Consider the following 21,868-nt stretch of genomic DNA (forward strand, 5'->3'; position numbering starts at 1 on the left):
CTGGGAGGACTTGGGCTATAGGATGGACATTGGCGTGAGGCTCTTTCTCCCTGCCCTGTTTCTGATACTAACACCCGACCTTGAAACCGGGAATGCCCTCCCAAAACGTTTACTTTCACCACCGCAGCCAACTTTGGAACCTGTAATTGTCTCTATGGGACAGAGGCACACCCAGGGGAAGATGTGCCCAGGGCACTCAGTGCCCACATCTCCTAGTCGCAAAGCTTTGCCTTGCCTCTGACCAGCCACCAAAGAACGGGTATTCTCAGCAGGGGCCTCATCTCCACCTTGACCGGGAGCAGGACAAGGAGAGCAGGCCCCATACCCGAAGGAGGGCTCAGCCTTGAGATTAGGTTGGAGACACAACAAGGGGTGGGGACCCCGAGGGCGGGGGCGGGGCGGAGCAGGTTAGCTTAAAGAGCTCAGAGACCCGAGTCTTGAGCGGTGCACTCCCTGGACCTCTCCCCACGGTCTCCCCATGGACCGCACAGTCGTGCTCATCACTGGCTGTTCCTCTGGCATCGGCCTGCACCTGGCCCTGCGTCTGGCGTCTGACCCCTCCCGGAGCTTCAAAGGTAGTTGAGAGGCTGGGATGGAGAGCCCGGGTCCAAGGGGACCAGGTAGTGGTAAGCAGGGAATTTAGATCCTCATCTTCTTCCGAACTTCCAGTGTATGCCACGCTGCGGGACCTGAGGGCGCAGGGCCCTCTGTGGGAGGCAGCCCGGTCCCTAGGGTGCCCTCCTGGCTCCCTGGAGACGTTGCAGCTGGACGTGAGGGACGCGGATTCTGTGGCCGCTGCCCGGGCACGCGTGACCGAGGGCCGCGTGGACGTGCTGGGTGAGCCTCCCCGCAACACGCGTGCAGAAGCCTCCCCGGCACTGTGTCCAAACCAAAATGTCCTGAGGCCCAGGGACCTGCTGGGTCCGAGGACAGAGAGGCAGGCAGGGTCCGACTTCTCTCCCCTCAGTTTGTAATGCGGGGCGGGGTCTGCTCGGGCCGCTGGAGGCGCATACGGCTGGCGCAGTGGGGTCCGTGCTGGACGTGAACGTGGCCGGGACGGTGCGGACACTGCAGGCCTTCCTGCCCGACATGAAGCGCCGCCGCTCGGGACGTGTGCTGGTGACCGGGAGCATCGGCGGCTTGATGGGTGCGTGGATGGGGCGGGGCCAGCAGGAGGGGCGGGGCCTGTGGCAGTGCCTCTGGCTGTCTGGGGCTTCCGGTGGCGACCCTCCCAGACAAGCCTCCGAAGCCTCTTCTCCCCTCGAAGGGCTGCCGTTCAACGCGGTTTACTGCGCCAGCAAGTTTGCGATCGAAGGTCTGTGCGAGAGTCTGGCGGTTCTCCTGCCTCCCTTCGGGGTCCAGTGAGTCAGCGCCCCGCTCCGGGGACCCCTGCCCCCTGACTTTGGGAACTCCAGCCCCCTGTCCTGTTGGAGCCTCTCTCAGGCGTTCTCCCTGGCCCCTCCCCACTGTGGGTCACAATTATCGTGTGCCAGGGCACTTGCCATTCCTTACCGCGCCTCTGCTGCCATCCAGCTGGGAAGCCGAAGAGGTTAGGTGACTGGCTCAAGGTCACACAGTAAGGGAGCTTGCCAGGTTGGAATTCCGATGCAAATCTCCCTCACACCCCCGAAATGGCTGTGGGAGGGGGGGAGGCAGGGGTGCTTTTCGGGCTGTAAGCCGCTTTTCAAAGGCTCTGGTTACCTCGGCGGCGCCGGCTGCCGGGCATAGACCCGCATCTCGCTGGTCCTGCCCTGCCCGGCGGCAAGGCTGGGGTCCGGCCTGCTGGCTGCGCCCCCCTCCCACTCGCCGCTTTGGGCCCGCAGCGTGAGCCTCATAGAGTGCGGCCCGGTGCGCACCGCCTTCCTGGAGAAGCTGGAGGGCGTCGCGGGCGGCGTGCTGGACGGCGCGGACGCCGAGACTCGCCACCTCTTCTCCCGCTACCAGCGCCATCTGGAGCGGATCTTCCGCGAGGCGGCGCAGGACCCGGAGGAGGTGACCGAGGTAGGGGTCGGGCGCGGTCCCGGGAGCAGGGACGGCGCGCGGCGGCGGTGGGGGCGGGGCGGGGTACCCAGCTCCTGCCAGCGCGCCTCCTCCGGTCGCGGCAGGTCTTCCTTGCCGCGCTGCGCGCCCCGCGCCCCGCGCTGCGCTACTTCAGCACCGAGAGGTTCCTGCCGCTGGCGCACCTGCGTCTGGCCGACCCCAGCGGCTGCAGCTACGTCGCCGCCATGCACCACGCGGTGTTCGCCGACGATCCCGAGGAGGAGCCGAACGCCGCGGCCCCCGGCGGCCCCGAGCTCTGCGCTCCTCCCGCCACCGCCCCGCAATAAAGGCTTGGTCCGCCGCTGTCTGCTGCTCTCTCCTTTGTGCCCCAGGGGCGCGCGGTTCTGTGGGACGGCGCCAGGCTGCCGGCTGCACTGCTCGGGTGGGACAAGTGGCGCGTGCCGCGGGTGGGCGATCTGGAAAGATCGTGGTTAGCCCGGGTTATAGCTGTGCGGAAACCGAAGCCCAGAAAGAGGAAGAGGCTAGCCCGAGGAAGGACAGGGCGGCGACGCATGGATTCCCATGCGGTGTCTGCAGCAGGCGTTAGGTGGACCGGGGAAGGGCGAGAGCCAGGTTGTGACTCGCCCCCCCCCCCACACTAGTCATGGGATATCAAGCAAGGGCCTTAACCTTTCTCCCACTGTTCTCTTACCTGTAAGATGGGTATAAGACCTATGTCATGGAGTATATGGGGGTGCCAACTGAGCCACCTGAATGTCCCTGGGATGGAGGTCATTTATTTATTTTTTTTTTAAGATTTTATTTTTTTATTTATTTGACACAGAGAGAGAGATCACAAGTAGGCAGAGAGGCAGACTGGGGGTGGGGGAAGCAGGCTCCCTGCTGAGCAGAGAGCCTGATGCGAGACTCAATCCCAGGACCCTGAGACCATGACCTCAGCCAAAGGCAGAGGCTTAATCCACTGAGCCACCCAGGCACCCCGGGACGGAGGTCTTAATAGCAGGCCCTGATATTCTTTCTACTACTAGTGGTGTTACTATGGTAATTGTGTTCCCATATGGAAGCTAGATATGTAAAGAAGAAGCAAAACTAAGTGAGTCAAAAGGACACAGCTCCATTCGTCCTCCTCCTGCCCAGGCCCTTGACAAAACTTAGCTGGATGGATGCCCACCAGCCCAGAGGCTGCCACTCACTAGGTTCAGCTGAAGCTCCAGGCCAAGTGGGTGCCTGAGGGGCTATCCTTCCTGCAGGCGGGGGAAGGCGCTGGGGTGGCAGGAACCCGTGAAAGGGCCTGCAGGGTTGTCCAGCCAGTCTCTTTCTAAGGTGCTGGGTGCCAGAGGAGGGCTGGAGGATACATGGAGAATAGGCTGGAGGTTGCAGACAGAGGAAGGGCAGGGGTGCCCAGAAGATGGGACCAGGGAAGGGACTAGGAGATGCAGAGGGAAATGACCATTTGGAGAGGGGAGGGTCCTGGCTGCAGAGAACTTGGGAAGCTGGAATAGAGAGGAAACTGCTGGGGTTTTGTGTGGAAACTGAGGGGGGCTGGAAGGAGTCACCCCATCTTGGCCTGCTGCTACTTCCAGGTAGTTGTCTTGCTGGCTGCTTCTGCTCCTAGGACAGGGGACCTCAGCCGGCTCATCCCTACCTATCCCCCTGCCTCGCCAGCCCAGATGGTTCTGCTGTCCCTTCAGGATCCAGCAAGGCCACAGAAGGGGAAAAGACCATGCGGCATGAATCTCTGGGACATAGGACCTGCTCTCAGAGCCCAGCTTCTGTCCCCCAAGCTGTTCTTTTCTTTCTTTTTTTTTTTTAAAGATTTTATTTATTTATTTGACAGAGAGAGATGACAAGCAGTCAGAGAGGCAGGCAGAGAGAGAGGAGGAAGCAGGCTCCCTGCTGAGCAGAGAGCCTGATTTGGGGCTCGATCCCAGGACCCTGGGATCATGACCTGAGCCGAAGACCGTGGCTTAACCCACTGAGCCACCCAGGCGTCCCTGTTTTCTTTTTTAAAAAGATTTTACTTATTTATTTGACAGAGATCACAAGTAGGCAGAGAGGCAGGCAGAGAGAGAGGAAGGGAAACAGGCTCCCTGCTGAGCAGAGAGCCCAACTCAGGACTTGATCCCAGGACCCCGAGACCATGACCTGAGCTGAAGGCGGAGGCTTTAACCCACTGAGGCACCCAGGTGCCCCTGGGTTCTCTTTTTAAAAATCCAACCTAAGGGGGCGCCTGGGTGGCTCAGTGGGTTAAGCGTCAGCCTTCAGCTCAAGTCATGATCCCAGGATTCTGGGATCGAGCCCCCATTAGGCTCCCTGCTCTCAGGGAGCCTGCTTCTCCCTCTGCCTTCTGCTCCCCCTGTTTATGTTTTCTATCAAGTAAATAAATAAAATCTAAAAAAAAAAAAAATCCAATTCTAGCAGGTATCTCCTGCTAGAAGGCTGGGCTCAGTGACTTTGTGACTCTTCCAATCCTTGACTCCAGGGGCAGATCCAGGCTCTGTGGGGCCAAAGGCTTATACACACCTTTTGTGACACCTCTTTATTTACTTTTTAAGATTTTATTTTTTTATTATATTCAGTTAGCCAACATATAGTACATCATTAGTTGTTTACTTTTGTTTCTTTTTCATCATTAGTTTTTGATGTAGTGTTCAGCGATTCATTATTTGCATATAACACCCAGTGCTCATCACAACACGTTAAGATTTTATTTTTAAGTACTCTACACCCGATGTGGGGCTTGAACTTACAACTGTGAGATCAAGTGTTGCATGCTCTACGGACTGAGCCAGCCGGGCACCCTTTGGGATCCCTTTTTAAGGTGCCTCGGTGGCTCAGTCGATTAAACATCTGCCTTCAGCTCAGGGGTTCTGGGATAGAGCCCCATGTCTGGTTCCCTGCTCAGCAGGGACCTTGCTTCTCCCATTCCCTCTGCCCTCCCCCCTTGCTTGTGCTGGCTCTCTGTTTCTCTCAAATAAATAAATAAAATCTTTTTTTAAAAAATCATTTTTGTTATGCCCCAATAATGGGTCCGTGATTAAAGTAGCGAGACTGATACAAAGCGAAGGTCAAGCAAAGCTTTATTTTGCGCCAAGCATCAAGAATCTAACCGAATGTTCGGGGACGCACCTCTTACAAGAGAGGGCAACCCTTCTCTGTTTCACAGTCTAGCTTTTTTTTTTTTTTAAAGATTTTATTTATTTATTTGACAGAGAGAAATCACAAGTAGATGGAGAGGCAGGCAGAGAGAGAGAGGGAAGCAGGCTCCCCGCTGAGCAGAGAGCCCGATGTGGGGCTCGATCCCAGGACCCTGGGATCATGACCCGAGCCGAAGGCAGCGGCTTAACCCACTGAGCCACCCAGGCGCCCCCACAGTCTAGCTTTTAAGGGCAAAGGCCATGCAGCCTGGCCACGCACAGGTGACCAATGAGATTTTAACACACACAGGAAACTCCACAGTGATGCTAGGTGACCAGTTGAGTTACAATTTACCCTAGTAGACATTTGACCCAGCCTATTACACCTTGATTAGGATTGGTACCAAAAAGGCTCCCAAAGGGCAGGGCCCATACTCCTTGGTAACCAGGGGGACAGTATGTGTCCCCCCAACTGATCAGATGTTTCCACCTGGCCTGACCCACCCTTGTATCTGGGCTTTGTTACCTGGAGCTGGTTTCCAGGACTTGTCTCCAAGTAAATCCCCTGGGGGAAGAGGAGCAGGGACAGTTTCTAAATAGGTTCTTACAATTTTTACTTTTTTTAAAAAAAGATTTTATTCACTATTTGACAGGGAGACAACAAGAGAGGGAACACAAGTAGGGAGAGTGGGAGAGGGAAAAGCAGGCTTCTTGCTGTGCAGGGTGCTCAATGCTGTGCTGGATCCCAGGACACTGGGATCATGACTCCAGCTGAAGGCCTACGCTTAACAACTGAGCCACCCAGGCGCCCTAAATAAATAAAATATTTTTATTTTTTTAAAATTTTTTAAAAAGATTTTATTTATTTATTTGACAGACAAAGGGATCACAGGTAGGCAGAGAGGCAGGCAGAAAGAGAGGAGGAAAGCAGGCTCCCCGCTGAGCAGAGAGCCCGATGTGAGGCTCCATCCCAGGACCCTGAGATCATGACCTGAGCCGAAGGCAGAGGCTTAACCCACTGAGCCACCCAGGTGCCCCTAAAGTCTTTTTAAAAAAATACAAAATGAACCTACATAATTATGAAAACAAGCATTGTTTAGTTTGGGAAAATAAACGATAGCCCATTACAGGAATCTTGGAAACTGGTTTCCCTCCCTTTTGAGATCTTTATGGACACTTTATCTGAAATATCTCCTGATGGCATCCTAGCTTCCTCTCCCCATGGAGACTACCAGTTCCAACCTTTCGGGTCCCATTAGCTTCACAGTAAACCCTTGCCACTAGGTCTCCCTCCGTCCTCCCCTTTCCTCCCGTCTGGAGACCATCCTCTGGCAACCCTATGAGCTGCCAGGCAGAGCTCTCCTCCTCTCTCTCTCAAACTGGTTCGGGGTGGTGTGGAGAGCTTCGGAGCCACAAGACCTTCCTTATAATGTTCCTGGAACACAGACGGCTTCAATTTCCCCAGCTGTGAAATGGGGACTCGGACAGAGTGGTCCTTCCACAGGAGGATCCTCAGACTGGGAGGGCGCCAGGAGGGCTGCGGGGGCTCTGAGTCCTGACTTCAGTGCCACCCTGTGACTCCCATTTCTATAATTTATGAAGAGGAAAGCCAGGTGTTAGTTCTGCCTTTGCCGCTGTCTCCTGGGTAACCTGCCTGAAGCCATTCTCTTAATGTCTAAAGAGCATCCACAAAACCCTTTCAGGACCGCCTAGCCCTCCACGGTCCAAACCCCTGGACTCTGGAATCTAGAAATAAGGCTTCACCCGCCTGCCCAACCCCCGAGCCCGGCCCCGCCCCCTCGGCAGGACTCGCCCAACGCCATACAAAGTCTCGCGAGATCCCGAACAGTGCAGACACTTTGGCCTTTCTGCCGTTCCGTAGCTCGGACACGGAGCTGCTGAGCTAGTATTTCCGGGTCGCATCCAGGTGAGCCTCCGCGGCGGCACTCGCGGAACCTAAGCCCAGAGGTCTCAGTAAGTAGGGGACCGACCCGAGCCTGAACGTTTTCCTCTAGTCCCCTCCTTCGAGTCTCTGAGGACCCGGGTCCAGCGTGTCAGGAGGGGCCGGGATTTCTGGATCCCCAGCCCTATGACTCAGGGGCTCTTGTCCAGCCTAGTTTCCCCACCCAGGATTTCGATTCAGTTCAGCGACTTCACCGCTGCGTTTGAGAAATGTGGAAAGCGCGGCTTAGCACATAGACCCGAGGCGCCATGTACCAGGCCCCGTGCCTTCCCCCGGTTTCCTCTGGATCAGCACAGACCCCTGTCCCTGCGCCAGGTCCCCTCCCTTGGGTCCAAGGCCCCGCTTTTCAGCCTCAGCCACATAACTTCTCAGTCACCCACGCCTCGTCTCCCTGGCTGTCCGCAGGCCTGGGCAGCATGGCCGTATTCCGGTCGGGCCTCCTGGTGCTGACGACGCCCTTGGCCTCCCTGGCCCCTCGCCTGGCCCCCATCCTGACCTCGGCGGCCCGGCTGGTGAATCACACGCTCTATGTACACCTGCAGCCGGGCATGAGTCTGGGGGCCCCAGCTCAGCCCCAATCCAGCCTGGTGCAGGCCACGTTTGAGGTCTTGGATTTCATCACACACCTCTACGCTGGCGCCGACGTCCACAGGCACCTGGACGTCAGAGTCCTGCTGACCAATATCGGAGCCAAGAGCGCCTTTCTACCTCCCCTGTCCGGTTCAGTCCAGAACCTGGCCCACCCACCGGAAGTGGTGCTGACTGACTTTCAGACCCTGGACGGAAGCCAGTACAACCCAGTCAAGCAACAGCTAGAGCGTTATGCCACCAGCTGCTATAGTTGTTGTCCCCAACTGGCTTCAGTGCTGCTATACCCCGATTATGGGCCCGGAGAGCTGCCTGTGGAGTCCCTGGATGTCCCCTTACCCTCCACCATCAGGCCAGCCTCCCCCGTGGCCAGGTCTCCAAAGCAGCCAGTGCGTGGCTACCACCGTGGGGCTGTGGGTGGCACATTTGACCGCCTGCACAATGCTCACAAGGTGTTGCTGAGCGTCGCGTGCATCCTGGCCCAGGAGCAGCTTGTGGTGGGAGTAGCAGACAAAGACCTGTTGAAGAGTGAGTGAGACTGACCCTGGAATAGAGCAGGGGAAGGCCCTCAGAACTCCTTAACCTTGTCCCCAGTTCATTTTTGAGGAACAGGGGGGCCCTCCGTTACTTCCCACCCTTCCCAGATGTCACGGTGACTGGCACGCAGTTGGTGCTAAGGAAATTATGTTAAATGATTAAGTGCAGCTTTCTCAGATTGTGGTCTAGTCACCATTCAAATCAGAATTCCCCCAAATGTGGAGCCAAGGAGTCTGCACTTTTAAGAAGTTCTTTGGGTGATGGACCCTACAAATGGAGACCCTTGCAATAAATGGATGAGTGGGTTGTAGGTAGTTGTGCCGGAGACACAGTTAAGAGGGGACTTGTGGTTGGGTGGGTCTTGGAATTCACCATCTGACTCTGATGCTGGCACTGCTGGTTCTCTGGGAACAGGTGCCTGCCATGACTATTGTGCTTGGCGGCTGCCCCCTCTTGGTAGCTCCCCTGACACAGACCACTTCCCAGCTTAGCCCTTTCTTCCTGCCACCCACCCCTATCTGGAGATTGGATGCTTGGGGACAGTCTTCCCCAAACTTGCTTATACTTTTCTTCCCCAATAAAAAGATCTCCCTGTTCTTTTGGGCTCCTTCCCCAGGCAAGTTGCTCCCTGAGCTGCTCCAACCCTACGCAGAGCGTGTGGAACATCTGAGTGAGTTCCTGGTGGACATCAAGCCCTCCTTGACTTTTGATATCATCCCCCTGCTGGACCCCTATGGGCCCGCTGGCTCTGACCCCTCCTTGGAGTTCCTGGTGGTCAGCGAGGAGACCTATCGTGGGGGGATGGCCGTCAACCGCTTCCGCCTTGAGAATGTAACCCCTGGGAGAGACTGGCAGAGGGAGTGGATGGGGATGGGGTTGGGGAAGGCCACATGGGGGACTGCTGGAAGTACCACAACCCTAGAGGAGGGAAGAGAGGGTTTAGGGTGGTGAGGAAGAGGCAAGAAGGAACCGGTTCCCAGCTTGTCCTTGGACTCAGGCTCTACCTCTGGAATACGTAGGGGAGGATAAGGGGGAGTGGGGGACAGCTCGATTGTCACTGTCCTCCTGTCCCTCCTTCCCTCTCCTCACCCCTCCTCTTTTACTACAGGACCTGGAGGAGCTTGCCTTATACCAGATCCAGCTGCTGAAGGACCAAAGCCACAAGGAAAATGAAGAAGATAAAGTCAGCTCTTCTAGCTTCCGCCATCGCATGCTGGGAAAACTGCTTCGGCCTCCATATGTATGCCTGCCCTCCCACTCTCTCCCCTCCTGGGTGGGCTGGAAATGCTGGAGAGTCAAGACTGAATAATTCAGTCCCAAGGATGAGTCTGAAGACTGGGGTTCCAGTCTTAGTAACTGGGGTTCCCTCTCCTCCACCTCCAGAAGAGGCCAGAGCTCCCCACACAACTCTACGTGATTGGGCTGACGGGCATCAGTGGCTCCGGGAAAAGCTCAGTAGCTCAACGGCTTAAGGGCCTGGGGGCATATGTCATCGACAGTGACCAGCTGGGCCATAGGGCCTATGCCCCAGGTGGTCCTGCCTACCAGCCTGTTGTGGAGGCCTTTGGAACAGGTAATACCTGGGGAGGGCTGCAAGTGGCCCGAAGGGAGGAGTCGGCCTGGCCTCCTTGCCCAGTCCCCTGTCTCTGTTGTCCAGATATTCTCCATAAAGATGGCATTATCAACAGGAAGGTCCTAGGCAGCCGGGTGTTTGGGAACAAGGTAAACATACTCTTCTTCAAGGGTTCCTCAGCTACTACTAGACGCAGAAGTTGGGACCCAGTGGACCTCTCTGCTCTGGTCCAGAGTGCCACTTTCCACTCATCTGTTCCCAGTCACCTCCTCCCTCGGGCTGACTCCGTCACTGAGGGAAGGTAAACTGTCTACTTCCTCTGTTCTCCTCCTCAGAAGCAGCTGAAGATACTCACGGATATCATGTGGCCAGTTATCGCAAGGCTGGCGCGAGAGGAGATGGAGCACGCTATGGCTGAGGGTGAGTGGGAGGGATAAGGGGAGCAGCCAAGGGGGACATCAAGCCAGTTCTCCTCCTGGGAGCTTCCCCACCCCAAGGCAGACCCTCCACTTTCCTCGGGACTAGGCCTCACTGGCTCTCTGTTGGTAAGTGGCGGTATGCTGCCACCGGTGACTGCGGTCTCCCCACAGGAAAGCACGTGTGTGTGATCGATGCTGCTATGCTGCTTGAAGCCGGCTGGCAGGACATGGTGCATGAGGTGTGGACCGTTGTCATTCCTGAGACTGAGGTATCCGGACCCCATCTCTCACCCTGTCCCCACTGCAGATCACAGCCTGCTCTGAGCCAGTGGGCTGACCTATGCCTTGTCTGTGCCAAGGCCATACGACGCATCGTGGAGAGGGATGGCCTAAGTGAGGCTGCAGCTCAGAGCCGGTTGCAGAGCCAGATGAGTGGGCAGCAACTCGTGGACCAGAGCCACGTGGTGCTGAGCACCTTATGGGAACCGCATGTCACCCAACGCCAGGTTGGTGCTGAGGGAAGGGCTGGGTTGTGGGGAAGTGGTCTCTGCTGGGTGCCTGCCTGACCCTGTCCTCTCTTCCTCCAAACTTTCTGGCCTGCTCAAAGGTGGAGAAAGCCTGGGCTCTCCTGCAGAAGCGCATCCCCCAGATGCTGTGAGGCTTGTGGCTGACATTGAGTTCTCTGTGGGGCCAGAGTGGCCCTTGGAGCTGCCCAGAGATTCAGTGGTGAGGAGGAATGGGGGCCTCCGTGCTCATCCTGGTTGGGCCTAGAGGGCTCTGAGCCAAACTGGGGAGCGCAGGGCCAGGCCTGGTGGGCATGCGGAGCCTTATGGAGCTTGCTGGCTGGCCTTTGGCCATCACTGAGGTTGTAGCACTTGGGGAAGCAGGCCTCTCTGGCATTCTGTGCCTACTCTTGCCCACAGCGTGTGATATCTACAGCTGTCCGTGGCCAGGGCAAACACTGGGAACTTGTAACAGAATTAAAGATGAATGTTGCCGGGTGTTGCCTGTGTGGTGTCTGCTTCCTGCCCCAATGCCTCTGGGTATCTTGGGGAGCCTTGAGCCGGAACCTCGGAGTGCAGTGGTTAAGAGCTTGGCTTTCGAAGCTAGCCAGGCAGAGGTGCCACACAGGGTCTGCCCAGGTGGCCAAGTCTGCACCTTCCAGGCCGCCTGCAGGGCAGGGCTGGGACACGCGCCCCGAGAGCCGCCTGGGTTCGCACAGCCCGTGCACAAGACTGTCGGTGACACTGGACGAGCCTTTTGAGGGGACCCCATTTTACAGAATGATTCACGTCGCGGCAGCAGAAACGCTACCTGTTCCCGCTCCGACGCCACCGTTTCCGTGTTTCTGGGCTGCGCATGCGCTCGCTCCGCCCTCCGCCTCCCGTTCTTGGGTTGGTGGGTTTGGGTCACGTGGATGCGCCTCGCCTCTTCCTCGCAGCAGGGGGCCCGCCCGTGGGCTGGTTTCGGTTTGGTGGGTCAGAGATGACAGAGCCGGGCGCCTCTCCGGACGACCCCTGGGTCAAGGCAAGCCCCGCGGGCGCGCACGCCGGCGAGGGGAGGGCGGGTCGGGCTCGTGCACGTGGGGGGGCCGGAAGACGAGGGGATTCCTTGCAGTCCCCAAAGGTCCCCCCGCCCTCCGGGCCCCGGGGCTGCAGAGAAGACAGCTCTCACCCCGCGCGTGCCAAGGTGGGGAGACAAGTGACGCGTGTGTACACGAGTGTTGGGGGGGCAGGGTTTGGGGGCTGGGGAGGTGCTGGAGCGTGGGTAGGGGCAGACGGGGTCCTGCGGAGGGGAGGCGCTCCTATGGCCTATCCGCTCTTGGCTCCCGGGGCAGTCCTGCGGTCGCCTGCGCACCCCAGGGGGAAGAGTGTGTGTGCGTGCGCGCACGCGCGCATCCTGAAATTGCCTGCGTACCTTAGGGGCTGGGTGTAGGTAGGATGTGTGAGTGTGCGCGCGCGCGCGCAGTAAAAGGAGGTGTGGACCCTGGGCCGAGGTCTGATGAGCTTCCTTTGCTTGGTGCTGCAGGTGGAATACGCCTACAGCGACAACAGTCTGGACCCCGGTGAGTGCCTCCCCACTGTCTCCAGCTCCCCCATGACGCTCCCGCTGCAGCCTTATAGAAGATTCCCGTGGTCTTGCAAGCCACACCTGAGCACAGTCCACTGTCCCTGAGCCGAGTTCCTGCCCTGAGACAGGGAGGAGCTGCAGGACCGGGGCAGGAAGCATAAGGGTACACCTGGTTCCCTCTGCTCTGAAGCAGGGAGGTGATGACAGTAGTGATAGCTGGGCGCTCTCTCACCCTCATTGTGCCCAGATGCCATTTTGTGAACCAGTGGTACCATTACAGGCCCATGGAGCAGTGTGGACATCAGGGACAGGAGCATTGCAGCATGGCACAAACAGGAAATGGGTGCCCCAGTATGAATGGCTTTTGGGTTGAAAGGGAGAGATCAGATTTAAGGATCAGGAAGCCACTGTACCCACAGGTTTCTCAGGGTCTTATATAGTGTTCCCCTGCCTTACTCCTTAGTGATTGGGACCTCTCTTTTCCAGGGCTTTTTGTAGAAAGTACCCGAAAGGGGAGTGTAGTGTCCAGAGCTAATAGCATCGGTTCCACCAGTGCCTCTTCCGTCCCCAATACAGGTAGGCAGCAACATGCCCCAACCTGGGGGGACTCAGTTACACCATCATTTTAGTGTATTTCCCAGACAGGAAGCTCCAGTCACCCACATGGGGGTGCTGGAGGCCTAGTGATAGACACAGGCTCTCACTGTCTCTCACCTCATCTAGGACCTTAGGTTGTTCTGTCCATTTGCTGTCTCTAGGTACCAGTTTTTTCTTACCCAGTGGGGCACAGTTGGTGAGCTGGGCCCCACTGGGCCTCAAAATGACCTCTTCCCGCCCCCAACTTTGAGCGTAGATGACGAGGACAGCGATTACCACCAGGAGTCCTACAAGGAGTCCTACAAGGACCGGCGGCGGCGAGCACACACGCAGGCTGAGCAGAAGAGGAGAGACGCCATCAAGGTGACTGGGGGGCCTGCAGCTCAGCCAGCGCGGGAAGGCCTGTTACATTTGATTTGCTTTGCCCCGACCTCATCGGACAGCCCCAGGCATCCTTGCGGGCAGCTAATCTAGTCTCTGGATGAGAACACTCTCCTTCCAGCACCCCCACCCGTTTGAGTTTCGAGCATGGAACTCAGTTCTTGAAGAGAAAGCTTGGTGCGAGTTTGCCTTAATCTGCAGAGTTAAAGGAAGCCTTGTTTCCACTGATGTCTCCACAGAGAGGCTATGATGACCTTCAGACAATCGTCCCCACTTGCCAGCAGCAGGACTTCTCCATTGGTTCCCAGAAGCTCAGCAAAGCCATCGTTCTACAGAAGAGTATGACCAGGGAGAGCCCTGGGAGTGGTTGGGGCCAGCAGGGCAGTGAAGAGGCCAGAGCCTTCTACCCACTCTCAGCCTGGCCCTGGTTGGGTGGTGGTTGTGGGGCAGGTGGGGAGTGGGACGGGGCGGGGGGGGAGACAAAGTCAGCCTTGTCCTTCTGGTTGAGACTTCCTCTGTGCCCACCCCCACCCACCCCAGCCATTGACTACATCCAGTTTTTGCACAAGGAGAAGAAAAAGCAGGAGGAGGAAGTGTCCATGCTACGCAAGGATGTCACAGCCCTGAAGATCATGAAAGTGTAAGGGCGACACTGAGCTGGGGGAACCAGGGCTTCTGAGGGGACTTGGGCAGACCTCAGTTCATACCTTCCTCTCAAAGGCCACATCAGATACTATAGGCCAGATAATCCTCTCACTCCCTTAGGTGGCCGCTTGGAGGCCAGACTCTGTACCCCCTTGTCCCTAATGCACAGCACGTTCTCGAAGTGCCTGTGGGCTTCATGAAGGGAAGGGTGGGAAGAGGGGGGGGGTCACCATTTCTGTCCCGGAGCAGTGTCTGGCTGATGTGAACTACCTCGCAGCAGCTCTCCAGGAGCCCCTTCCTGGGGGAGAACCTCGGGCACCTGAGCCCTGTCCACTCCTCGATTTCAGAAACTACGAGCAGATTGTGAAGGCACACCAGGACAACCCCCATGAGGGGGAAGACCAGGTCTCTGACCAGGTCAAGTTCAATGTGTTTCAAGGCATCATGGACTCCCTGTTCCAGTCCTTCAATGCCTCCATCTCCGTGGCCAGCTTCCAGGAGCTGTCAGCCTGTGTCTTCAGCTGGATTGAGGAGCACTGTAAGCCTCAGGTACGGGGTAGCCGTGATCATGGGGTGTGTGTGGGGGGGTACATTCCTCCGGGCAAAGTGGCCCAAGTGTGAATTTGTCCAGAGGAGGAGGGCAGCAGCTTTCAGGTTTCTTGGGGGTGTCTCCCTCTTCTGCTTCTTAGCCCAGATTTTCCTATAAGGTTTCATTTGGCAGGACTGATCAGGCACTTAAGTCCCATGGGCCTAACCCTGGCCCTTCTCAGCCCACGTGTGGCTGCCTAGCGTGTTGCCCTCACTGCGGCAGCAGATTCACTCGGCCATGTGGAAGATTGCTGGCCGTCACCCCCAGGCCCGTGGGAGTAGTCTGGCCCGGGGCTTGTGTTCTTTGTAATGGGGCAGCGTGTGAATGCTGTCGCTGGAGGCTTGTGCTCCTGAGGCCTGGTTGCCTTTCCTGAGGCTTGACTTGCATCCGCAGAGTCCCACTTTTTTGTTTCCTGACATTTTCTGGGAACACTTGAAGCATAGTATGTCCCGAACGCTCCCAAGCCCACACCTAAATGCTGCTGTTTCCATTTCTTTTTTCTTTTTTTTTGCCGTTTCCATTTCTTGCATTTGCTTTTCCACATAGCCGGCCGGCCGTGCCTCCATCCCTTCCCCTGTGCTCTCGCAGGGACATTTCAGAGTAAACTGCAGATAGCAGTGCAGCTCAGGGGCTTTTTCTGTTGCATTCTAAAGAGTGCGCCTTGTGTAGGCACAGGTCACAGAGCCCGCGCTCTGTCCTTGCCTGAGCGTCACCCATGCCTCCCTCTGCTGCCCCCACCAGACCCTCCGGGAAATCGTGATTGGTGTCCTGCACCAGCTGAAGAACCAGCTCTACTGACCAGCGCCCCGAACCCACAGAAGAGCCAGCGAGAGGCCCAAGTCTCCTGCTTGGCCACAGAGCCGCTGGCCTTCTGAGATCAGACTCGATGCTGCCCACAGGTTCCCTGGTTCCCAGCATTTGGTTCCCCGACACCCCTCATCCTCAGTGGGGCTGGGGTGTTTGTTTTGTGAAAGCTTTAATTTATTATATTGACCACAAAACTCGAGCCTCTTGTCTTTCCCCTCTCCCTGTAAAAATCCTCAGGGTGGGGGTCTGCTCTGGGCATCCCCAAGAGCTCCCGTCCTCTCCTCTTCTAAGCCTCAGATTTTTGCTCCAGATCTACACATATCTGGGAGCTACTATTTGCATTTGGTTTGGTCTCTTGGACCAGATTTGGGCAACACCTGGCCCAAGTTTGGCCATTTTGGCAGTAGTTGGACAGAAAGAAAGGAACACGAGGAAATACTCTCACAGCCATGAAGTGTGACAGGCTGCCTAGTACCTGGGCTAGGGCTCCCTGGTAGGCCCAAGGTGGGACCCGGGCTCTGCCAGCCAGCTCTGGGCAGGGCTGCCAGGATCCTGCCCTCACCTGCTACTCTATCGCCTCTCTTATCCTGCTCTGGGTGCTAGAGGGAAGCGGCCTTCCTGTGTGCTCCTGCTCCCTATGTGTCCACAGGCAGGAGCACAGCACAGAGAAGTCAAGTGTGACACACAGCACTACATGGTAATAGTTTTTTTTTCTTTTTTTAATTTTCTAAATAAACACCAACAGTGCAGTTTTGCTAAACTTACAATTTTGGAAAACAAACTGGGCCTCAGAACCACTCCCACCCTTCCTGTCAAGTGTATCTGGGTCTCGGTCCCTGTGCTGCCTGCATCTCTCCCAGGACTTGGGGTCAGAGTGAAGGGGTAGAGAAGGTATTTAAAGGCCTCCTGGGGTACAGAGCTCCAAGAAGTCCTGGGTAAGGACTCGGGCTCCTTGAATGCTATATAGTTTCCTGTCTCTACTCTGTAGCCTTCTGCAGGGTTGACATCTGCGAGGTTTGGTTATCCAGAGGAAATTTAAGTATTTTTATATCAAACTGTATTACAATAAATACTGCCAAATGCTTTCCTTTAGCGTTGTTTCCAGTTGGAGCGTTCAGTTCAAGCAACTGGAATGTAGCCAGTAAAACGCACCTGGCACCTGAGCCTGTCGGCTGTGGGCTCGCTCACTCCCTGCGCCCCATACTCTGGCTCCTGCCCCTCTCCCAGCTGCTCTTCCCAAAGACAGCAGCAGGAACAAACACAGAAGCCAACCAGGAGGAGCCAACCAGTGCCGGACCTCTCTTTCCATCCCCCCCGGGTCCTGCCCGGGGACCCCTCAAGGGTCTGGGAGCTTCACGTTGTGATCCTCATCTGTCTCTATCCCGACTTCCTCCTGGGGCAGGGAGACAAGTGAGTGAGCGCTCCTTGGACCCAGCACCCAGGGGAGCGGGGACGGGAGAGAGAATCACTTACAAAGAACTGCTTCTTGCTCTTGGGGTATCCTTCCAGAATGGCATCAGACAGCTCTGTTGCCTGACAGGAAGCAAAACCACCCCTTTTCAGGTGGGCAGCACCGCCTGGAGGGGCCACGCTGTTGGGTTCTCCTGCCGTTTCTCCGGCCTGCCCGGCGCATGCTCACTCACCATCCTCTTCCGCTTCCTCCACTCCTTGCAGTACTTCTGCCTCTCCCTGTACACCTGGGCAGGGAAACAGCTGCCTCAGGGAAACCCCTCAGCCCCACCGAGGCTGCGCCGCCTCACCCAGCCCGCGCTCCCAGCTCACCTGCTCTTTCTCTTCTGGAGTCACGTGGTTGGTGGCTGCTTTAATATTCTTCAGTCTCTCTCTGTAGCCAGCACACTCCTTCTTCAACTCCTGGATCTCTTTCTGCATCTCCGGTGTGGTCAGGGCACTAGTTAACTCCTTCAGCTCTGAAACCACAGCTCCCCCGGGTCACTCCTTACCCCGAGGCCGGGGCTTTCCCAGCGGGTGCTCCCTGAGGTCTCGTTCTACACACAGGGTCCAGAATGAGTTCCACATTCTGGAACTGCTCAGCAGAGATGAAGGCTTATAGAATTACCAGTTTATTCCTGTTTTCTCTCCTCCTCCATCTACCAGCAGTGGGAAAGCGAGGTTGCACAGACTGTTCCTGGTAGCCAGTCAGAGAAGCCGGCACCGAGGGAGTGTGGGCCCAGGGGCTGAGGGTGTTAGGGAAAGCAAACGCATGTCCTGCCCACTCACATTCAAAGGCCATTAGCCGTTCTCTCTTCTGATTCGATGCCTGTGGCAGCCCAGCAGAGAGCCACTGCCGTGGGACAACACTGCAGCCAGCAAACCGTTCACTCCATAATCCCTGACCTCTAGACTGACCCTGACCCTAGGGGCACCCTTGGGGGCTGCTCAGTCCTACCAGCCTCCATGTGGCGGCAGCTCTGCTGTAAGCTCTGCACCTTAGCAGTGAGGGCCACGATTTTGGCATCCAGGCCTTGGAGGTCAGCGTCACTCACCATGGCAAACTGGTCCTGCCAGAGGTGAGGAAAAACAAGGGGGCTGATGTGAGGCACGGGAGGGGAGCTTCATTTGGGGTGGGGGCAGCATCACATACATGCAAGACTGTGGGGCTCCCCAGCCCTCCAGAGGGGCTGTGAGAAACCACTCAGTTTAGTACTGGTCCCAGCTAACAACAAGGTATGACCGAGAAGTGAAACCTCGCGCCTGTCCTCAAGGGGCATCAAGGCTGGCAGGATACTAACAGGGCGGAGATCTCAGTTAGTGCTAAGATCGCTCATTGGGCTAAAGGAGTAAAGGAACATTCTCCCAAAGGTAGGGATACCTGAAGTACACGTTCCCACAACAGGAAGAACAGGGATGGGGACAGAGGCAGGGGCAGTACTGAAGGGACAAGCCTGAGCAGCCAACCCCGAGGGACCAGCTGCTACTATCCTCGGGGATGGGCTCCGTGGGGGTCTTGTCGGCAACAACGGGGAGCACATTAGGGAGAAGAGGAATGCCAGCCTGCGCGTTGTGGCCTCTACATTAAGGCAAGGCAAACCCTTAGAGCCGCAGGCAGCAAACTACAGCCTGTGCGCCAGATCCTGCCAGACCCGGAGTCCTGAAAACAAACACCGACTGAAACACAGCCATGCCTGTGCCTTCACAAGTCTCGGGCGGCTTTTGCTCTCCAGTGGCAGTCACGAGGGCTTGTGACAGCTGTGTACCTGGGACAAGAGACCATCTGGCCCGCAAAACCCTGAAATATTAAGGGTCTGGCTCTTTACAGAAGAAAATCTGCAAAATTCTCCCTTAAGGAATCTGGTGTTATCACATAATGAAACCGGTTTTAGGAAAACTAGCCTTGGTGGTGGTTCGGTTCAGTGAAACTAGTATTTGGTGTCTACGAGATGTTAGCTTCCAGGGTGGGGGTGCTGAGCAAAGGAATACGGGTGAGAAGTGGGGCCTGCCTTGGAAGAGCTGCGGTCCAGCGAGGAGACGCGTAAGACAAGCGCGTCCCTCAAAGAAGCGAGCGCCTGCAAAAGAGGCGATCAGAGAATTCAGGGAAGGTCTCTGGAGGTGATCCCTGAGGGGAATCCTACAGGATGAGCAAGAGTTAGCTGAGCAAAGAGGCAGAAGAGGAAGAAGGGTTTTTTAAACTCCAGGCAGAAGGACGACACAGGAGTAAAACTCATCTACATGTTCTAGTCCTGCTAAGTGGACCGAGAAGGGACAGTGAGGCACGGGGGCCGGGTCTCCCTAGTACCTTTTCCCTACTCTAGGGAGCGCGAGTTTGAAGTCGGGCAATGGCACTCGCTGGGCACCCAGGCAGACCACTCTGGCTGCAGTGCTGAAGACATCTGAGGCCAGCAGATGCTAGGAGGGTATCAGGACATGCAGATGGAAAGGACAGGCCGAGTCAGGAAGGGGGAAAACCAACAGGGCACTGGGGAAGAGAGAAGAGGGGCTCCCCAGTCTCTAGGTTGGGTGAAGCATGACTCCACTGAGGGAGAAGTAGGGAGAGGTGCCCATTTGGGGGGATGAGGCAATCTACCTTAGCAGTAGTAATACTGACTCAGAAAGGTCTAGAAGGCATCCAAGTGGTGGGCTGGCCCAGAGATACAAAATCAGCGTTACCTGTGTTGGGAGTGAGGGGTGGGGGAAGAAGGCGAATCTTGTGGCAGGTGGAGGTTCTAATCTAGATGACTGGGAAAAAGAAACTTCCAAGAGGGAATGGATCTCGGCAGCAGCAATTCAGGATCTTCTGTCATCTATGCTGTCCCGAATCTGGAAGTCTCGCTAAGTCTAGGTCACAGCAAGGGGAGTCCCCACTCTGATTTAAAGGGTGCCTGGGGCCCTTTTCATGACCTAGGACAAGTGAGTTTCATGGGGTGCCTCAAATTCCCCAGAAGAGAGTTCATTCTAGAGACTGGCTGACCTAATGTCGGGGTGTCACACGGGTGATAATCTACACAGGTTCCCTCACCTGGTCCGCAAAATAGATCTTCTGCTTGCCGTACATCTTCTCTTTGATTTTGCCTTGCTGGGCCAGCTGCTCCAGCGCCTTCACCACCGCCTGGCGGGGGAGGGCGGCGGGAAGTCAGAGCAATGCGGCGGGATTTTCAGCCCGACAAGCCTTAGGAAGCCCGCGGCTGGAATGGCAGCCCCGAGAGGGCAGCAGCCCGGACTGATTCGAGGGGCCCCAAGGGGAGGAGTCCCAGGAGAGGGTCCTCACCGCCTTGCCCAGTCCGTGTTCCCGCTGCAGGTTCCCGAACACGTCCTGGGCGCTGTAGGGTCTGTTCTGCTCCTGCAGGTACCTCAGGAGGATCCCAGGGGCTACGAAGACACGCGGCAGGGGTGGGGGCCACCCAACCAACGCCTCTCCCGTCCCCCCCGCCCGGGTCTCCCCCGCGCCCACCGCCCCGCTTACCTCCCGCCGCGGCGTCCGCCCGGCCTTTACTCATGGCCTTTCCCGCCGCCAACTCGGAAAGCCGGACGTCGTCGTCGCTCGAGGCAACGGCTGCTTCCGGCGACGAGGGGGCGGGCCGCAAGCGGTGATTGGCGGAAGCGGACGTCTTCGCGAGGCACGGAACGACCTTCCCCGGCGCCGTAGTTCAGTCCGACCCGAGTCGGGCGTCGGCCCCCGGGGTCGCCGCGGCGGGGGCGGGACGCTGGCTCGTGCCCGCTCCTGCCTGCGCCCTCCGGCTCTGGGGGCAGGTCGGGCCAACCACTGCTTGGGGTCTGGAAACCCACTTCCAGGGGCGGCTGAGCTCTCGTGACCGTGAGCTGGGACGGTGTTCCAAGGGGCAGAGAACTTAGGCTCAGCTCCCGCCGGGCTAGCGACTTGCTCAAGGTCACAGGGTCAGTTACCCACAGGGACGTGTCCTGTCCCACGGCCCGGTGTTCTTTTCGACCGCCAGTCTCATTTGTAAAACAGGAACAAGAGGTACTAGCAGGAGGGCGGTTGGGAAGACAGAATGCCTGGGAGCCCTGCGAGCACAGTGCTGCCCACACTTGCCAGCTCCCGAGCCTCGCGCACAGAGGGCGCTCCACACGCGCTGAGGTTTGGACGCCGAGGGAAAGCAGGGTTCGGAGGGGGCTATACTGTTAAGCCGCAAAGCTTGTAGAAAAGTTTCCTGTTGGCGGAGTGGATCTTATGGCAACACCTGGCAGGTGTTTTCCACTCCTGCCCACAGTGGCCAGTGGAACAAAGCCTGAAATAAGTGTTTCTAGTTTCTGAGGTCAGCCGAAGGCCAAAGAGCAGCTGTCCCTGTGGCTCACTCCAGAGGAAGAGCATGGTGCTACTTTTTAAAACCTGTTACCTAAATAAATCAATCTTTAAAAAAAGGGGCACCTGGGAGGCTCAGTGAGTTAAAAGCCTCTGCCTTCGGCTCAGGTCATGATCCCAGGGTCCTGGGTTCTAGCCCCACATCGGGCTCTCTGCTCTGCAGGGAGCCCGCTTCCTCTCTCTGCCTGCCTCTCTGCCTACTTATGATCTGTCAAATAAATAAAATCTTTTAAAAAAATTTAAAAAGAAAATAAAACCTGTTACCTAAAGTCTCATTAGCCTTGGAAGCACCTACTTGTCTTCACAGGGCTAGGGAACAATATTAAGAATTAAAAATGGGGATGCCTGGGTGGCTCGGTTGGCTGGGTTTCTGCTGGTTTCTGCTCAGGTCCTCAAGCCCAGCAGGGAGCCTGCTTCTCTCCCTCTTGTTTGCCACTCCCTGCTTGTGCGCTCTTTAAAAAATACAATCTTTAAAAAAAGTTTAAAATGATGGGAGTGCAGGCTAGATACTAGTCGAGAGTGCCAGTTGTGCTGCCTGGGCTCTCCTGGGGAGGGGAAGTGGCCTCCTATGTAGTCATCACAAAGGTCACAAATAGGGACAGGCAGGGGGGTCCCTCACACCCGGGTTTACTCTTCTGAGGCTGTCACCTCAGATTAATCCCATCTCGGATTAACCAGCTGTCCTTACCAAGGGCAAGACACCATTCAATACCAGTCTCTTAAAGATTGTTCTCATACAAGATTTATTCCCCAGCACCACTCCCCCCCACCCCCCCACCCCCCGC

The 21,868-nt window shown here is 56.8% G+C and overlaps 4 protein-coding genes and 1 long non-coding RNA gene across 11 annotated transcripts; 3 read left to right on the plus strand and 2 right to left on the minus strand.

Moving 5' to 3' along the window:
* Nucleotides 1-132: 132 nt before the first annotated feature.
* HSD17B1 (hydroxysteroid 17-beta dehydrogenase 1) lies at nt 133-2,551 on the plus strand. 3 transcript variants are annotated; one of them, XM_045080712.1, is made up of 6 exons: nt 133-575; nt 670-837; nt 968-1,147; nt 1,268-1,361; nt 1,824-2,001; nt 2,083-2,544. In XM_045080712.1, exons 1-6 carry the CDS (start codon nt 479-481, stop codon nt 2,473-2,475), a joined length of 1,110 nt encoding a protein of 369 aa, XP_044936647.1. In that variant the 5' UTR covers nt 133-478; the 3' UTR covers nt 2,476-2,544. The 3 variants fall into 3 exon arrangements, with proteins under 3 accessions (XP_044936647.1, XP_044936648.1, XP_012901460.2); XM_045080713.1 differs by having other exon boundaries at nt 2,106-2,345; XM_013046006.2 differs by having other exon boundaries at nt 1,824-2,551.
* A 3,664-nt stretch (nt 2,552-6,215) lies between these two features.
* LOC123392277 lies at nt 6,216-7,083 on the minus strand. Its single transcript, XR_006606976.1, has 2 exons — nt 6,964-7,083; nt 6,216-6,725 (listed from the first exon to the last, which is right to left on the minus strand). It is a non-coding gene; the product is annotated as an uncharacterized LOC123392277 (long non-coding RNA).
* On the plus strand, nt 7,005-11,220 carry COASY (Coenzyme A synthase). 2 transcript variants are annotated; one of them, XM_004772675.3, is made up of 10 exons: nt 7,005-7,112; nt 7,507-8,217; nt 8,843-9,057; nt 9,335-9,466; nt 9,610-9,799; nt 9,884-9,948; nt 10,135-10,219; nt 10,390-10,487; nt 10,578-10,724; nt 10,826-11,220. In XM_004772675.3, exons 2-10 carry the CDS (start codon nt 7,518-7,520, stop codon nt 10,874-10,876), a joined length of 1,683 nt encoding a protein of 560 aa, XP_004772732.1. In that variant the 5' UTR covers nt 7,005-7,112; nt 7,507-7,517; the 3' UTR covers nt 10,877-11,220. The 2 variants fall into 2 exon arrangements, with proteins under 2 accessions (XP_004772732.1, XP_044936649.1); XM_045080714.1 differs by lacking the exons at nt 10,390-10,487; nt 10,826-11,220 and having other exon boundaries at nt 10,526-10,718.
* Nucleotides 11,205-16,399, plus strand: MLX (MAX dimerization protein MLX). 4 transcript variants are annotated; one of them, XM_013045982.2, is made up of 8 exons: nt 11,339-11,907; nt 12,247-12,283; nt 12,775-12,864; nt 13,142-13,248; nt 13,506-13,605; nt 13,807-13,906; nt 14,259-14,460; nt 15,242-16,399. In XM_013045982.2, the coding sequence occupies exons 1-8, from the start codon at nt 11,578-11,580 to the stop codon at nt 15,296-15,298; spliced, it is 1,023 nt and encodes a 340-aa protein (XP_012901436.1). In that variant the 5' UTR covers nt 11,339-11,577; the 3' UTR covers nt 15,299-16,399. The 4 variants fall into 4 exon arrangements, with proteins under 4 accessions (XP_044936650.1, XP_012901436.1, XP_004772735.2 ...); XM_004772678.3 differs by having other exon boundaries at nt 11,607-11,745; XM_045080715.1 differs by lacking the exon at nt 12,775-12,864 and having other exon boundaries at nt 11,205-11,745; nt 13,047-13,248.
* LOC101688641 (PSMC3 interacting protein) lies at nt 16,009-20,337 on the minus strand. The gene is made up of 8 exons (XM_004772680.3): nt 20,226-20,337; nt 20,031-20,131; nt 19,782-19,871; nt 17,715-17,826; nt 17,090-17,235; nt 16,951-17,004; nt 16,781-16,840; nt 16,009-16,700 (listed from the first exon to the last, which is right to left on the minus strand). Exons 1-8 carry the CDS (start codon nt 20,257-20,259, stop codon nt 16,644-16,646), a joined length of 654 nt encoding a protein of 217 aa, XP_004772737.1. The 5' UTR covers nt 20,260-20,337; the 3' UTR covers nt 16,009-16,643.
* Between the last annotated feature and the right edge of the window lie 1,531 nt (nt 20,338-21,868).

This window comes from Mustela putorius, unplaced genomic scaffold (assembly GCF_011764305.1).
Source record: "Mustela putorius furo isolate JIRA1106 unplaced genomic scaffold, ASM1176430v1.1 tig00000487_pilon_pilon_pilon, whole genome shotgun sequence".
Taxonomy (NCBI): domain Eukaryota; kingdom Metazoa; phylum Chordata; class Mammalia; order Carnivora; family Mustelidae; genus Mustela; species Mustela putorius.

What these genes read in the sequence shown, in the direction of transcription:
- HSD17B1 (XM_013046006.2), top strand. Translation starts at nt 479, where the DNA reads ATGGACCGCACAGTCGTGCTCATCACTGGCTGTTCCTCTGGCATCGGC. An exon ending in CCCCTCCCGGAGCTTCAAAG is followed by an intron (nt 576 to 669) that starts GTAGTTGAGAGG and finishes CCGAACTTCCAG; the next exon opens with TGTATGCCACGCTGCGGGAC. An exon ending in GAGCATCGGCGGCTTGATGG is followed by an intron (nt 1,148 to 1,267) that starts GTGCGTGGATGG and finishes CTCCCCTCGAAG; the next exon opens with GGCTGCCGTTCAACGCGGTT.
- COASY (XM_004772675.3), top strand. Translation starts at nt 7,518, where the DNA reads ATGGCCGTATTCCGGTCGGGCCTCCTGGTGCTGACGACGCCCTTGGCC. An exon ending in TTGTCATTCCTGAGACTGAG is followed by an intron (nt 10,488 to 10,577) that starts GTATCCGGACCC and finishes GTCTGTGCCAAG; the next exon opens with GCCATACGACGCATCGTGGA. An exon ending in CGCATGTCACCCAACGCCAG is followed by an intron (nt 10,725 to 10,825) that starts GTTGGTGCTGAG and finishes GCCTGCTCAAAG; the next exon opens with GTGGAGAAAGCCTGGGCTCT.
- MLX (XM_045080715.1), top strand. Translation starts at nt 11,205, where the DNA reads ATGAATGTTGCCGGGTGTTGCCTGTGTGGTGTCTGCTTCCTGCCCCAA. An exon ending in AGCCATCGTTCTACAGAAGA is followed by an intron (nt 13,606 to 13,806) that starts GTATGACCAGGG and finishes CACCCACCCCAG; the next exon opens with CCATTGACTACATCCAGTTT. An exon ending in GCCCTGAAGATCATGAAAGT is followed by an intron (nt 13,907 to 14,258) that starts GTAAGGGCGACA and finishes CCTCGATTTCAG; the next exon opens with AAACTACGAGCAGATTGTGA.
- LOC101688641 (XM_004772680.3), bottom strand. Translation starts at nt 20,259, where the DNA reads ATGAGTAAAGGCCGGGCGGACGCCGCGGCGGGAG. An exon ending in AACACGGACTGGGCAAGGCG is followed by an intron (nt 19,872 to 20,030) that starts GTGAGGACCCTC and finishes CTCCCCCGCCAG; the next exon opens with GCGGTGGTGAAGGCGCTGGA. An exon ending in AGAGCAAGAAGCAGTTCTTT is followed by an intron (nt 16,701 to 16,780) that starts GTAAGTGATTCT and finishes TCCCTGCCCCAG; the next exon opens with GAGGAAGTCGGGATAGAGAC.